Source organism: Aptenodytes forsteri, unplaced genomic scaffold (assembly GCF_000699145.1).
Source record: "Aptenodytes forsteri isolate BGI_AS27 unplaced genomic scaffold, ASM69914v1 Scaffold8, whole genome shotgun sequence".
Taxonomy (NCBI): Eukaryota; Metazoa; Chordata; class Aves; order Sphenisciformes; family Spheniscidae; genus Aptenodytes; species Aptenodytes forsteri.
Window position 1 is genome coordinate 6128118 of NW_008796218.1, and position 16799 is coordinate 6144916.

The 16799-nt window shown below is 42.7% G+C and overlaps 1 protein-coding gene across 1 annotated transcript in view; it reads right to left on the reverse strand.

The window, feature by feature from the left end:
• Positions 1–16799, reverse strand: part of ST5 (suppression of tumorigenicity 5) — a 106184-nt gene that overhangs the window by 13954 nt on the left and 75431 nt on the right. The window contains exons 12-13 of the mRNA XM_009288800.2: positions 15623–15763; positions 12470–12618 (exon numbers count right to left, since the gene is read on the reverse strand). Coding sequence (XP_009287075.1) covers positions 12470–12618; positions 15623–15763 — 290 coding nt within the window. The remainder of the gene's footprint in view (positions 1–12469; positions 12619–15622; positions 15764–16799) is intronic.

The following is a 16799-nucleotide window of genomic DNA, read 5'->3' on the forward strand; positions in this document are numbered from 1 at the left end:
AAGGGAAGGGAAGGGAAGGGAAGGGAAGGGAAGGGAAGGGAAGGGAAGGGAAGGGAAGGGAAGGGAAGGGGGGAGGCTGAGTTAAATGCAAAGGGGTAAAAATAAGACCTGTGAGGCAGAACCGGGAGAGGAGGACAACAAAATGAGCCTGGCGAGCAGGTGAAAAGGAAACATGAACTGAGGGCAAAGAGGCTGGGATGCAAAACTAAGGGACAAGACAGTGACTGGCTGGGCTGAATGACACAAGGACCAGGAAAAACAATTTAATGTGAACATGGATAAAGCTCTGTCATGCACATGTGGCCAAATTATTAGGTCCCTGTGAAACTTGTTCCTCCGTGTTGCTATAGGCAGATGGAAGGACTGTGAGGCTGTCTGATGCCAATTACGCATCCTCATTCGGTACCAGAGATGCTGAGAGGGAAGGTCAGACACCAGCATAGCTGAACATGTGTGACAGAGGCTTGAAGCCCGCTCGTGGTACAGATGCAAATCAAATACAACCAGTGCTCGTACACTTCAGCCACTTCTGTACTGCTTCCCCCTTGCCCCACCATGCTCAGCCTGCTGATAAGCAGACAGACACAAAAACACAGTTTCTATCAGGAGTAATTTTCAAACTGAAAAGACAAGTTTCCTCCACAACGGTTATATTTACCTGTATGCAAGAGGCAGAAGATTATGATCAAAACAAACACCAGAATTTGTGCTCAGCTTATTGCTGTTTGACCCAAAGTAATTCTAATACAGTAACTTATCTGGACACTGATAGAAAAATTATTTCTAATTATTACAGAGCAGCAGGAATTATCGTCAGTTCATGCCTGGCTTCACCAATTAAAACAAAGCATGAGGGGACAGGCAAAATACTGTTTTAGGCTTTGATTCAGCGAAGTATTTCAGCACAAGTTTCAGCCTTAATTTACTGTCATCGTGCTGAAATACTTTGCTGAAACAAAGCCTCAAAGACCCCTTCTTTTTCCACTTCTATTTTAATCAGATCAGCCCGCAAGTACACACGCAAGACATGGTAGCTCCTTTTGAACCGTGAGTACCCTGACTGCTGTGGAAAAGAGTGCTGTCTGAATGGCTGTAAAGTCAGCCCCTCTTGTCAGCAAGGCATGTTTCAGCTTCTGAAATTTGAATAATTTTTTACTTTTCTAGAAGACCTTCGGGGTAAAGCAAACTACAGAGAATCCTTCAAGCCTTTATAAGGTGGTTTGGAAGTAAAGACTGTAATTTTTGAAGCTATTAAATAATTTTAATTTTAATATACTATTAATATATTTATTAACTTTTAATAATGTAATTTAATTTTTGATTAAATAATTAGATTTCAACCTCCTGGATCTGGAACTCCCTGTGGCAGAATCCTTCTGTAAAGGGCCCACCTCCGTGTAGGGGTACACGGGGAGGAGGATTCCTCTACTGCTGCCAAGGCACCTCTCCTCACCTGACCTTCAGGTAAATCTGTGAAAATCTGGGTAGCTGCAGGAAGTTTAGGATGGAGTGGTTGCATCCATGACTTGAACAAGGGTTCTGAACTTTCTGAATTTCCTGTTACTAAATCTGACCTTTCTCTAGAATAATCAATGAGATGTTTAAAATCAAAGTATTGGGTGCATATTACATGGAAAATTGAGTGAGTTTAGGCTGTAAAAGCCAGAGTAATGTTTTGCATTGTGATTTATTTTTTAAAGCAAACACTTAAGTAAGAGGTAAACTAAGAGTCACGACATGAGGTCTTTAGTAGCTGGCCTAAAGTATGCAGCTAATATTGTATCTCTGATCAATAACTGACATCCTTCTTTTCAGGAAATATGGACAAATAGGGACAAATGCGTATTTTAGGTTACTTTTTCTCTTGATGTCAGGGGAGGCCTGCCAATAAAAAGCTCTGCTCCTAGTGTCTAAATAAAATAGGGAATTCCCTAGTGTACATATGATCGTGTCGGAGGGGAACATGTATAATTCATGTGAGGATCATGGTGAGCCAAGTCCATTCAGGCCAACTCAAATGCAGCAGCCAGTTCTGAACATTTCATAACTTAATCATTACACACACTACAACAAATACTGCTACAGTCAATGTCTGCAACTGGGTAAAGAGCTCTCTAAAGCACAAATGAGAGATCTCCCCTGTCTGTTATGGACTGTAACATATATTACCCAGTCTTAGCAGTGAGCTAATGACTCACTCTTAGTCCATAAGCAGGTGAAAATCCCTCACTCTGCACAGGAGCTTGACAAAGGAAAAATATTATTCAAGAGGTGAATGTTTCCCAGGGTGGGTGACTGATTTAGCAAACCAGGAGTACTGCTATTGCACCGTGCCCATCAGCCTCCAGGGTCCATCCACTGCTGCCTCGCCTCCCGAGCCAGGCTTCCCCCACATGGCAAGCAGCAGCCTGATGCAAAAGTGAGAACCTAACCGTGCTTTTGCCAGGGGTGAAAGGCAGAGTCAAGTCACAGTGGATGCCCTAATTTGAATGCTGACACGTTTGCTGCAAGTGACCTTTGTGATATCTCACAGAGTGCAAACAAGGCCTCAGTGATAACACTGGCAGGGAGAGGGGGGCACAGACATGCATATTTTCCACATCACATCAGCCCAATTATCAGTTATCACCCTTTGCAGAATCTTTTTAACTATGCTTACAACTCAAAGAGTGTAACTACTTAACCCTCACACCCCTCAAATGGTGGTTTTTTCCCCCATGAAAACAAGCCAAACCCAAACCTTGTTTTGCAAGAAATGAGTCACACTTCAGGTTTTATCTGATGCTTTCTACAGTGCAGTCTGAGAAAAGCCAAGCTTGTAAAATTCTCATAAAGGAATCATAATATTGCCTCACCTGTCTGGCAAAAGCAGTGCTGCATTTCCTTATCAGTGGGGCACCAGTGATGCAGTTAATTTTGGGACACACCAGTGACTACTGAAGGTGAGTTACAGAGAGCTCAGGCATCACTTCCTCTGTGCTACTGATGATTCCAGGTAGGAGATTTTTTATGATAAACACAGTGGTTACAACCCAGTTTCTGGACTTGTTTTCTCTGACTTTAATTCATGGAGCCATGGTTTGCCACACTGCCGTGTCAACGAGTACAGTTCACGGAACAGACTTGCCCAACGGTTTGCATCATTGTCTGTGTCTCTTTTCTGATCCCTCCTTATCGTATTTTACAGAAAATTGAGTGGGCAACATCTTCATCCATAAACTCTTCTCTGACCACATCCCCTTTAGCTTAAGCTTGCAACATCCTCCCCTGTCTTGTGCTATCTTATCCTACCAGTATGGTTGCATCAGCAGCCTCACTGTAATTACCTGAGCACATCCCCACAGCGTGTTACGAGTACACTGGGCAATGTGGGGCAGAACCGGCGAGGGTCTGTCACGGCGCTTGACTGTCCTTTCATTGCTCCCCCATGAAAGTTTGTTCAGAAGCATGTGGACAGGAGCGCTTTTCTGTCACCATAAATGTCCCATCATACCAGAACAGAGAACGTCACAGAACTTCAGGTCATATTTTGATACACTGGGCACTGTGCTAAGATACATGCTAAGAACAAGGAACTTAAATTTTAGTATTTTCTAAGATGACAGCAATGAGACCAAAGATTATATCTGTGATGCTCCTGGCAGCCCATGTTGTTATGCAGGAGGACTGCTGCAGCAATCCGTTCCCAACTGCAATTTATGGTCAATGGCTTAAGGAATGAGCAGGCGTGTTACAATGCTGTAATGCAGCCAGGAGGTGATGTCAGGAACAGCCAGCACCTGGTTGCCATCTACCCTGCTGGGATGATGTCTCCTAGCTAAACAGACATGGACTGAAATATGATGCGCACTCAAGGATTCCTATTTTAAAGCCTCTGGATTTGTCAGTCAGTCAAAGTAATTCAGATTTTCAATGTTTTATAATTACACAACTCATTAGGGGTTATTATCAAAGAAGAAGTAAGTGCAGGGTTTGTTTTGACTATACAAGAGGCTTTTTTTTGTCGTTTTTCATCCAAATATTGGAAGACAGATATTTTATGCAAAATTTCCAACAAAAGTTAATAACTTTACACAAATCAGTAAATTATTTTACTTCATTAAGAGCTGTGTTTTCAGAATCCAGCTCCCACCTTCCTGGAACACCTGAGTGACAGACAGTCTGAGGTCTGTCTGTGGTTTTAACAAAGACATTATTTTTTGCTCCCATAATACTTGTGCATAAGAGAGGCACATGAAAGCCCCTGGAGAAAGAGACCTGCAAAGTGCCCTTCAGAACAAGTATTTGGCTTTTCAAGCAGCTGTCATTCAACCATACTTTCCACAAAGCTCAAGCAAATGTTTTTTTTTTGCAAAAAGTCATTGCTTTGACACATCAGCCACCTGCCCAAGCTTTGTCAGGTGGTTACAAGAAAAAAACCCAACATTTCAAAGTGGAAGGTGATCCTTAGTGCCCACAGAGTTATCCAGTCCCTTCCTGCAGGACAGTTTCTTAGCATAAATCCATAACAAAAGTGGTTCTGGCCCAGGTGCTCCAGAAGAGTGTCAACTACTTGTTCTTTCCACACTGGGACCTTCACTCCCACCAGTCCTTGTTCATGTTCACACTGGTGGTTTCAGATTCGCAGGCAATCATTGCACTATTAACAACATGACCACTGTAAAGTAGGATGAAAAATTTTTCTAGGTAGTAACAAAGGAGGAGAAGAACAATCCCAATCCTCTAATCCTTCTCATTCAAAAGCTGAAAAGAGGGAATCTATCTAAATCCCCTTGCAGGGAGCTAGAGGCCAAGTTGGGAAAATGTTGCAACTTACTGCCATATGGTTATTGTGCCAATAAGCAATCCAGAAGAGAATTCCCAAACAACATGGTTGTCTTCTTATCCCATTCCCTTTCATGGGGAAGGGGAAGGGAGGGAGAATTTTGTTGCACAAATCATAAGTGGAAAAATGATGTTTTCCCCACTGTAGAGCGATGGCCAAAGCCTGAAGTGACATGAATAAATACCACTGGAAAGGAGGGCAGAAGGAAAGGAGGAAAAGGAAAATCATACAAGCTCTACCCTTCTTGTGATATGGCATATTAAAAATGTCATTATTAGATTGCTTTTCTCTGGGACTGCGGAATCTTAAACAAGCCAGAGACTTAGAAAGTTCATTTTGTTTTTTGGGCTGCCTTTTCTGCCTGACACACATTTTCCTACTGTCCGTGTACAGCTCCTCTGTTGGCATCAGTCATCACACAATGTAAGTGCCAGAGAAATGTAACCCAAGTGGTACAAAATACAAGTATCTCTTGAGAGAGTGGAATAAAGAGCAAAAGTTCTCTCAAAAATCTTGAGAGACAGCTCTGCTAGTTACCTTAAACCACCAATTTCACATCACATTGAACACCTTCAATTCTAGCATTTAGACATGTCTTCATGGCGCTCAGCATCTTGCAGGATTGGGCTGCATAAAACCATCCTACTCAAAGAATATTACTAGCTATATTTGGTAGAAAATAAAGAAGCAGAATATCAAGAAATTGCAGCTACATCAGACCAAATAATCACATACGTTACAGAAGGTTTAGGGTTTTTTAAGTATATATGTTTCTACTTAGCGATGCTTCATAGTGCAAGCAGACTGAGAAAAACCAAAGTCTCACAAAAGGAAACCAATTGCAGGGTAGGTAACAGAGACTCAGACAGACTCTAGAGGATGCTTCTTTTATAAAAGATGAAGGGAGCTGCAAGCTGTTGTCCCTTAGATAAAGCAGGGGTGGTCTGCGGGTTCTAAATCACTCCTCAATGGGGGCTGATCTGGCTCTCACTGGAAGAAATGGAAACTCTCTGGTTACTTTTACATGACAGATGGATGTTTCTGCTGTAGAATAAATTCTGTCTACTAGGCATGATTACATATTGGATAATTGTACAAGGGCCCATTCCTTCCACTGCAGAAATTAGTGGAAGAAATTCTCTAGCTTATGTTCAGCATGTCAGACTAGACAAGCACAATAATCCTGACAGTATTAAGAAAGCACTTCAAGATCTTTGGATAAAGAAATACCAGAAGAAATGTCAGCCATCTGTACTTCTCCTGGGTTTAGACATAAGATCTGGGAGCTATTACACATTCCACAGGTACAGTAGCTTGCATCTCTAAACATCTCCTTCTTCAGTGCACAGCTGATAACTAAAAAAAGTTTTCCCTTAGACAAAGAACTGGACTTCTAGCTCAATATAGGGCTGTGTCAGATGTGACCAAGAGAAGACATAGTTGTGTCTCCTGTAGCCTGTGCTCAGAAATGGTACAGACCAGTTGGAGACTGGCAACAGTAAATTCTCCCTCACAAGCTGGTTTCTGGCATGTGTTTGTTGTCAAATTTCTCTCACCTTTTTTTTTTTGTGGAGTTTTTTGTGACAGGAGAAAGTAAAGGAAGTCTTTATTACTAGCCAAAGCTCACTGTCTGTTTACTGAGCACACTTTCTCTCTTTGTCCTAACACACGTGGTTTTACCTTTTAACCTGCAGGTTGGCAGATTTTACAAGTGTTACGATATGACAGACTACTGGAAAGGAACATTCCCAGGCAGCAGGTGAGCCTGATCAGGCCTGTCATTGCCGTGATTAGTTTGTAAGAATTATATCCTACTTTTGTTAATAAAAAATAAACAATAAGGAAATAGGGAATGAGCTTTCACTTTAGTAATCTGCCCAAAAGTTTAGCTACTCTTGCTTTTCCACTTGACCTTGCTACAGGGCTGAGGAACAATAGTTTACTCTTACTACTAAAACATTGCCACTTATCTCCTATTTAAATTTGCATATTTTAACTTGAGCTACAAGATCATGCTATGTATGATTCGGGGACCAGGCTGCCTCTCAACTGCTAACGGTGCTGCTTTCTAGCGTGGCCTCATGACTCCCAGAACAACAGATTCAAATATGGAGGACAAGTGTCAACACTCCCCGAACATCCCGGGTGTAACACGGACAGCCCTAAGCTGTCTCTGTCTGTCAGATTAGGGAAATGCCGTTGTTTGTTCTGAAAGCCTTTGCCCTTGAATACAAGTACGCTCTGCTCCTCTTTTGCTCCACAAAGTTAACAGAGACATGCCTGCGGGATGACTTCCCCCAGTATTTACATATTTATGCTTCTGTCCTGTATTAGTCAGTGTTTCTGTCTGGAGCCCATAACCTTTGGTCAGGTCTGGGATCAGCCTGGACTTTCTACAGTTGTGCTGGAAGACAGATTCCTCCTGGCAGTCCAAAATACTTTGGGGAGGGGTAAGGAGGTTTTTGTCCTTAACAGGATAAAAGTTTTTTATCCTTAACAGGATAAAGTCTTCCCACCTCATAGGTGCCTAGCTTCTGCTTGCGACAGCACCTCTTGACTTCATGGGGCGAGCGCTGCAGAGGAAGGTTTCACGGGGCTGCAGCACACCAGGTGACAGACTGCTGGTCCATGTTGGGCCAGGGGATGTGTGCTGGCAGCGGGGCAGAAAAACATGTGGGGAAAAAACTCTCCTTCGGAAGACAAAGACATCTGTGGCCATCCCTAAGGGAGGAAGACACTGATGTGCAGGAGCTTTAGCTGCACTGAAGTTCGCTGTCATCCAGCATTGCCTCAGCCTCATTCCCCCAGATCTCCCTTGCACACAGGTAAAAACTTGTGGGTTTATTCACAAATTTACAATATCTCATGAGATATTGTAAATTCATCTGGCTCACACCTAAGGATGGTGCATGATAGACACCCTTCAGTGGCAACACCACCCTGAAGTGTGCCCATCCCAATGCTCCTGCCCACCCCCAGCCCCAGCACCCTCCTCTGCCTCTCTCCCAGCACAGGAGGCTCTTGGTGTGACCTGGCCAAGGGGCCCATCTAGTTTGGAGAAACTCTGCAAAATGAGTAATTCCTACTGTGGCTAGGCCGGCACAGCCTCCTGGGTGAGGGAGAGCGTGGCACAGGGCAGGAGCAAACAAGGGGAGCAGGAGAGGGAACTTCATGAGCTGGCACTGCCACTTAAAGAAACGCCCTGGCCACCTTCGCCTTGGGGTACATTTCCAAGTTCACCTATATGGTTTAGGAGCATAAAACCCATTGCTGTCAACAGAGATTTCTTCCTTGAGGCCCATGCTCCTGCTTCACTGAGAAGTAGCTGAAATATCTCATATAAAAACAAAATTCACAACAATGAAAAGTTATTTTGTCTTTTACAAGAGCAGGGACTCTATAGAAGCCTTCCACAGCCCCTAAAGCTTCAGAAAGGCCACTGAAAGGAATATTCTAGGATTTAGATCCACAGCAAAAGACAAGCCTCATCCAAACACTCCCACTGACTCAGGCTGGCGTTGGACTGGACCCACATGTGAAACGTAAGCAAAATATGCTCGGAGTCCTTCACAATATAGTGGATTACAGCAAGAGTGTTTTTTATTTATAAAAATTTGAGTTATAACAAAGGCACATTGAGATGCCCAAGGCCTTCCTTTCCCCCTCTCCAAACATTCGGGGGAAAAGGCAAAGAGACTGTTCTCACACGCATGGATACATCACCTCCTCAGCAAACATGTCCACAAATTTGTTTCCCCAGCATAAAACTAAAACAAGCAGAGAAATATTTTTCCTCCAGCGTTTGCTTTCTATTTATTTTCTGTTGCTACCTTTGTGCCTGCAGCAACGCCAATGTTCCCCGAGCCCCAGAACCCACTGATTTTGCATCTGCTGCCTAGCCTTTCAAACCCCAGAGGACTGCACTAGAGCAGCTCTCCCTTTGCAGCTGGTAGTCATGGGATTGTTTCAGAGTTGGGGTGAACAGGCAGAATGCCGGGAACATAAATAGGGGCTCCCAGCTGGGATGGGGATTGGAACTGGGATAGGACGTACCATCTCAGTTGTGCTTTCAGCAGATGTTTAAGGAATGAGAGCTTTAAGTTCCGTCTTTATGAGTTGTTATTATTATTCCAAGTTTCTCTATTGTTATCTTTATTTCTCTGTTGTCTTCTTGACTGTTCATGGAAAGCAAAATACTGAAAGGCAGATTCAAATTCATTTTTGAAGGTGAGCAAATAGCCGCAGGGATTTATTCACCCAGTTGCAAGCAGAAAAAATATATAAGCAACTTATTGGGAAAAAAAACCCCAAACCTAACTGCACATATCTAACCAAGGCAACCTCACAGTCCTGTCATTCAAAACTTTACTATTGTTTCCTCATTGCTGGTAGCATCACTTTCTGTGTTGAAAAATGGCAACTTCTTCTGTGCAAAGATCAAGGACTATAAATTTTCACATTCTGGGCACTATAAGAACCATAAATAACGATTTATTGAATGAATCTCACTTCACTAGGCGTGACTTTCCCAAACTTGTATAATGTGTGAAATCATTTATTGCTTGGAGACCTGTTAAACAGGCAGCCACAAAAGCCCATTGCATCTCATTGTTTGAAGCCTAAACCTCAACATCACTTGTTTCTAAGCTATTTTTTGGGTACATGCAGAAATCAAACCCTTGTAAAATCTTTTTAATTTCCTGCTCTCGTTCTTTGGGCCCACAGACTGGACCTGTAAGATATTTCACTTCTTTTTTCCACATTACTGGTAAACTCCTTCAGTTTCAGCCGTGATGCCCATAAACAAAATTCACGTCAGGCAAGGCAAAGGTTCCAAGAGAGACAGTTATTAGCTCAAACCCAGAGTGTTTCATTTTAGACTTCATCCCCATTTAAACCATGAAAACCTCAGTAAGTATTGAATTTAAATCCACTGTCACTTTCTCTAGGCCTTTGTCAAAGTACTCATTATTAGTTTCTATTTTACAGTACCTCCTAGATCCCCATGCTGAGAGGGGCCACACTGTATCAAGCAGAGCTGCATGCACACACAGAGCGAGAAGCAGTCTCCGTCCTGGAGCGTTTAGGATCCCAGACAGACCAGACAAAAGATAAGAAAGAGGAGCTACATTTCTAGCATGTGTCACACAGCAGGTTGGAGGGTTCAGAAGGAGAGCTCAGGATTCACAAGTCTTAATCCAGGGCCTTATCTACCACATCAGATTTTGTCATACTCTTTTTAAACAAAAGAAAGTATATGCATATAATAAAGGGTACATGCGGATATAATAAAGTATATGAATATAAACCTTTTTGTAATAAAGGTTCTGTCCCTTCTTACAGGAGCAACCACAAAACCTCATAAGCCTCTTGGATCCATCTGAATCCTCTCCTTTCTCAAAGTATGTGCTAATGGCCCCTAACCCGATGGCTCGCTCTCACAACAGAAATAACAGGGAACAGTTTTTGCAGGAGAGCGCAATGTTTCGATATGTGTTTACTGAAAGGGATCTTTATCATTTCTGGTTCCTGTTGGTCCTGGTGCCCTATTTCTGTGTGCCAAAAGGGAAAGCAGCAGCACTTTGCCTCTAAGCAGGACTCTGTTATCCTCTGCTCTGAGAACTGTAGGACTAGGCAGCTATCAGGAGAAAGGTAATTGCAGAGGCAAGCCTGAGCTGTTAGCTTCCAGTCAGGCTTGCAATGTGCATAAAACCCTGGTTGCCTGATGAAGCCCTCAGCATCGGCAACATGACTGTTTTCCAAGCCAAGCTGCCTTAAGCCTGTCAAAGTAGTTTTAATTGTTGCTTCTTTTCTCTGAGCAGCGTCCAGAAGCATTATATGACATTGGCTAGGCCAGCTGTCCCAGAGAAACGCCCCAGGGAATGGCTGCTTTCTGTCCCAGCCCTCATGGCTGAGGATGTCTCCTGCAGCAAGCCATCCTCACAGTCCATGGATCAAGGCTCGGGGTACTTTGCCAAACCAGGACAACATTACAAAGGAGTAACTGGGAACTCCGAAGCAGAGCAACAGTTGGCGGCAGCACAGCACAGCCCTCATTTTCTCTGTACCATTTGTGTGGTTTTCCACTCAAATCATTGTGCCATTTGAAGGAACACAGACCTGCGTCATTCTGAGTTACAGTCAGACTTGTGGGTGCCACTAATTCTGCTAAATGAACGGTAAAATAGAAACAAACAGAACGATGTAATTAAGCATGCTGTAGAAAAAGAGTGAGAAGGAACATGCCAACAGTATTTTCAAAAGCCACCTGCCCCAATATTCATGGTGTGACTCACGTATCTACTAAAGTACTGCAGAAATCCTGGACTAGCTACACAATTCTCACCAGGAGTTTATGTGAAATTAAGTCATCCCAAATGGTCATTCAAACTAAGGGTTACTGACAAGGGAAGAGATGAAATAAAACGTTCCTGTTGTTCTAGACAACAAAAAAGACTGCTAAGGAAGTAACTTTATAACCTGAGAAGGGTCTGCAGCTTTAAGAAATTCTCCCCTAAAGGTTGTAAAGCTTTTACTATGCAAAGTATTCTTGCTATTATATACACTGGCAGCCACTAAGTGCAGCTATTATTTCTGGCGGTCATTCAGAGAAGGTCGGGGCTGATAAAGTGTTTAACAGAGTTTGTTTGGGTAGATCCATCTGTGTTTTTAACCACGCATACAGTCTTTTGTGTCCTTTTAAAAGACGCTGGATGTTCCTGAGTCTAATAAATTAGTGTCTTTATTTTTATTTGCCATCTTTTATTATTTATCATGCCACAGCAAAGAACGTCTTCTTCACAATGTCCACGCTTTTCTATATGGATTACACAAGCATCTAAAAAAGGGATGCTTCTTTCTTGCAGGGCAGGGGGTGCAGCCTACACAGAGCTCCCATTTCCTTGGTAAAGGCCATGTGTGACCTGTCGCTCTCACTCCTTACACCTTGGGGTGAGTTCATGCCTCAGAGGAGCCAAGGAGGGGAGATTGCAATCAAAGGGCAGGGAAGGAAGAGGTGTGTTGAAAGGATGTAGCAAGGAGCTCAAGATGGAGCTTCGGAAAGGAAATGTTTTTGGGTCATGTGAGCACCAGGAAAAATATCCTAACTAGTTGGGATGGACCGCAATAGCATTCTTAACACTCCCACTGGATGGGTTTGGTAGCGCAGGATTTGAAACCTAGCCCCATTATAAACTCTCTGTACTGCATGGAGCAAACCAGGTGAACTCTCAGCACCCCACTTCCCTGCCTGGCTGCGCTGCATGGCCACAAGGGGAAGCACCTCAGTGACAATCTCTGCTACTGTTTATGAATACTCTGTTCCAAAACCTGAAATGAAATATTGCTAGGACTACATTGCTTCAAAACGCTGTGCAAACATTTGCTGACTATGAAGCAGGTGAGTATTGGTATCACCATTTTACAGATGGGAAAGTAAGACAGAACAAGTGGCTTGTAGCTAGCGACCGCTAGCAAATGTGTGCCCCCCCTAATGCAAATAACTTCCACTGATGTAAAAATTAATTAAATCCTACAGTGAGAGGATCCTCACATCTGACAACCATTCTGGACATTTCATAAAGCTTTTTGTATCCAAAGATAGTACTGTCCTGAACGTGTGGTTCAGGTCCCTTTGCCACTTACCTGAGCTTATCTGCTACAAAAATCACACGCCGCTCCAACAGGAGAGAAGCAAAGATCCTGATGATCTGACGAACGCTGAGGCACTTGAAAAGGCATTCAAAGTCCACGTGTTCCAGGCGTGAGTCCATGGGCCGCCGCAGCTCAATGACCTGAACACATCCAACAAACATCAGTCAGCATCACTGGTCAGGGCTGACAGCGCCAGGAGTGCCCGGCACCCCAGTCCAGGCCCTCCAGCACCGCTCCATGCTTTCCTGTTGAGGGGACACAGAGAATGACCCCCATCCTCTTTTGCAAACTGAGGCTGGAGGCACAACACTCCAGAGAGATGGCATATTACACAATTCACTATCAAGTCATTCTTCTTCCTGGAATACAGTTGTGCACATTAAATCTGCTGTCATTTCCGAGGGAAGCATAATTCTGCCTTCTAAACACCCTGTCAGAGATGTAAAGCTTGATTGAGTCAACAGTATGAAGCAAGTAACAAACTGGAAACACGGGGGCTGGAAGCTTACAGGGTTAAAACAGCCATAAAGACAAGGTAAATTTGGTTATAAACTTGGCTAGCAATTCAAATTCACATCTAGATAGGAGCCAGGGACCGAATGTAAAGGCTGGGCAAAATTTAAACCAAATTTACTTCATTTTCACTGTTCTATGATGCATAACTCACTAGATAATGTTTAAAACCTTTTTTTGTCATAAAGATATGCATATATATATACTTAACTGGGGAGTCAGGACAAGGTCTTAGATGGTGACTTGTGACATCCCTTTAAAGTCTAATTTTCATACTTCATCCATGACCTCAGGCCCTCTCCTTCCTTTTCTCAAATGTCTTTTGCTTGATTCCTTTATTATATCTTCCTTTTACTCTGCAATTGACATGCTCAGATGTGGAACTTGAAGGCGGAGGACAGAAAAAATAAGAGGGAAAAATAACATGAAGAAGAGAGTAACAGGGGGAGAAAAATATGAAGTGCAAGACAGCAAATGATGAACTACTGAGGAATTTGAGGAAACAGAAGGGAAAGGGGAAAAGTTGGCCAACTTGAAGCTGTGTTGAAATCTCTGAAGACATATTAACAGGAACATATATACATCTCCTTCTTTCCATATGTCCAAAAATCACCGTCACTTTATTGCTTTAGACCACTTTTATGTTTTCATGACATGCACATGACATGCACACGACACCACATTCCACAAGCATATTGTATTGGGTTTAAACTGGAGTAGTCCTTACAAAATTCCTCATAAACACACTGTTTTAAGGATATGATGAAGACCACAAGGTACTGGAAACAAAACCAGTTCATACCAGTTTAGTTGTAATATTGTTTGTGATCAGTAACACAGGACTGTAAAAAGAAAGTCACTGTTAGAACAGTATTTGTGTACAGATTTCATTTTTTTTATGCCTGAAATACAGAAACATTATGGTGCCAGAGTATTAGATACCCATCACTCAGCTGTTGCCCCAAATAGCAGTAAGAATCAAATTGCAGAGCAACGGTGTACCATGAATACCTCCTTGGGAAATGCTGCCTGCCTACCTCTTTCTCATATTCAGTAAAGGTGCCCACTTCCATTCCTTAGCATTGGGATTGCAAGCTCAAATCATGTTTATGTGCCAAATCATGAGGAGCTGGTTCTACTGCAAAACTTCCCACACAAAATCTTGCTGCAGGGTAGGATGCAATGCAAGTTACGGCAGCTTTTACAAATGCCATGGATGTTTTCAGTTGCCTGGCAAAGCCTTCTGCTTCAGTCTGCTCATCACAAAGAAATATACTGTCTACTTCCCAATTAATCATTATCTTTGTTTAGGCCAGAGAAGCCACAATGGAAGGACAAGATTCTGTTCCTAATTAAGCCAGTGCATTCCATTTAAATAACGAGTTTGTACTAGCATAACAGAGAGCAAAGCTCAGCCAGAAGAGAGTTGTTTGTTTGTTTGGAATTATCTCAATGTTTTTCTCTGAGAGAGTTCAGAAGCTTGAGCAGAGGATAGAGAAGTTGCAGATCCATGGTTCCCAGATATATTCACATCGAAAAAGCATTATCAGATCTTACCACTGTTAGGCCAATCAGCCTTTCAGTTTTCCTTTGCTTCTCCAGAAGAAAATGCTTGTGACTTAAACATGCCTTGCAAGTCACTTATACAAGGAACCCTTTACATTTCATACCAAGTGACACTACAGGCCCACTCCGTTGAAGGCAGTGGCGTTACACTTGGAGAAAATATAATTCAATGTAAAAACAGTAATAGCACTGTAAAACTAACCCTAAGGAGTGTAAAATAACCCTAGAGGGGAATTTTTTTCCTGCTTTCACTAACTGGGCCAAATTCTATTCCTATCTGCAGTAATGTATTTCCTCTATATGCTTGCCCATCTGAGTGGAGCTACTGTATACTTACATAGGGACATGCAGAGAGCAGAGTTTGAAACGGCAAATGGCTAGCAAGCCTCAAGTTACAAAAAACTTTTTAAGCAAGGCACCAATATTGCCGTTTCCCAGTAAGGCGTATGTTGTATAATGCTAGCATAATTACTGAGTCAGTAATAAAAGGAAATTAAATCTATTGTATGTGTGCACACACACACAAAAACTTTTATATGACATGCTTTTCCAAATATAGACTATCTCTTTGAGGGCCAATTAAAGGGTATTTATTGCCAAAAAGAGCCATTTAAATGCTGCTGGTCACTCCTCCTACGAAGGCCAGGACCAGCAGTAATGAGGTTTGCAAAAACAACCAGCTGCTGAACTGTTCAAGTACAGTCAGCATGGGAAACTTAGACTTGCTTGTTATCACTGTGATAAAGCCCAGCAACACTGTAGTCTGTTAACTACACTAGGCCAGGCATACTAGGACATTTGTGGTGTTTGTGTTTTTTTCTTAAACACAACTTATTAATGAATGTAAAGTAACAATACATAACACTAAATTGGCTTATAATCATCAACGGGAACTAGCATTAGCGTATCAACACTGGTGCAGCTCCTGCACTGCTCATTTTGAGTGAGTGCCACGTCACATGCCTTGCAGTATCCGTATGCCTCCTCCTGTTTTTCTTTTGCTGTTTGATATTGGAGTGGTGAGGGGGGAGGCCTTGACTTTTAATGTTTGCAGTTGCTGTTTACCTCGTTTCCAGCTCCAGGCAGAAAGGTTTTGACTTTGATTGTCTTTCCAGGTGCAGGAAAAGGAGATTCCATCAGACTCCTCATAAATGGATAAACTAAGGCAGCAGATATTCCCCTTCTCCTTTCAACCTCATCCAGGATCTGATCCATTAGTAAGACACAAGAGAGAAAGAGATAGAACATGTCAGCACCACATACACTTTTGAAGCATCTTTTGACCCACATGTGCCTAAACACATGGCAGATCTAAGTTTAATTCTCCTCTGCCATGCATTTCTTCACTACCATTAAAGCCACAGGATTCGATTGCACTCTAAGAATGATACAATTTCCAGTTACAAAATGGAGCCTGTTTGTGAATGCAGTTAACACAGAGACAAGGAAGAAATAACAAATCTGGAAAGGAGAAAGAAGACTCAGCATGGCAAAAGGGATCTATATTGTTGGGATTTTGCCTGAATCACAGGGTGAGCTGAAGGAGAGAAAGATCAAGACAAATCCCATGATCACAGGCCAGGTCAGCATCACGTCTCAGTGGTACATCTTGAAATTTGTATTAAGGAGAAACATTTTCTTCTGCCCTGGGCATCTCTTCCATTTCAACTGAGAGGGCAGGAAAAAGCCAGACCAGCGAGAAAAGCAACCCTGCCACACTATGATACCAGCAGAGGTCCACCAGGAAAGAGCTCCTGGAAGAGTCCTGGCCGTGGCAGCAGCAGTCACGTTGCAGTCTGTGCTGAGCTGGAGCCAGCCGCGAGCAGCCTCATGAAGCATGCCCAGCTGTTTACACTGGGTGCCTGCATTAAGGTCATTTTCTGTTTGACATGACGCAGAGCAGGCAATCTAGTTTTGAAATAAGCAGATGGAACTTCTTACAGATAGAGAGGACTATTATTTTCTTCTCTCTTTTGTCACATGGGCCAACATAAATAAGATCACAGCTAAGTTTTCCGACATTAGACAGACCATATAGATGATAAACCTAAAGAAGACGAGAAAGCAAGCTTCAAAGCGGTTAGTGGTTTGACCTGAAATGGTGATCTTTTAACCAACATTCAAGAGCAAAAGGCCATACAAGAGTTAGTGGGTCTGAGCCAGGCATTTTCCTTTGTTTCTCTTGGAAATGCTTTTCACTGAAATAGAACATTAAAAGATACTTAAGCACAAGCTGGTGACT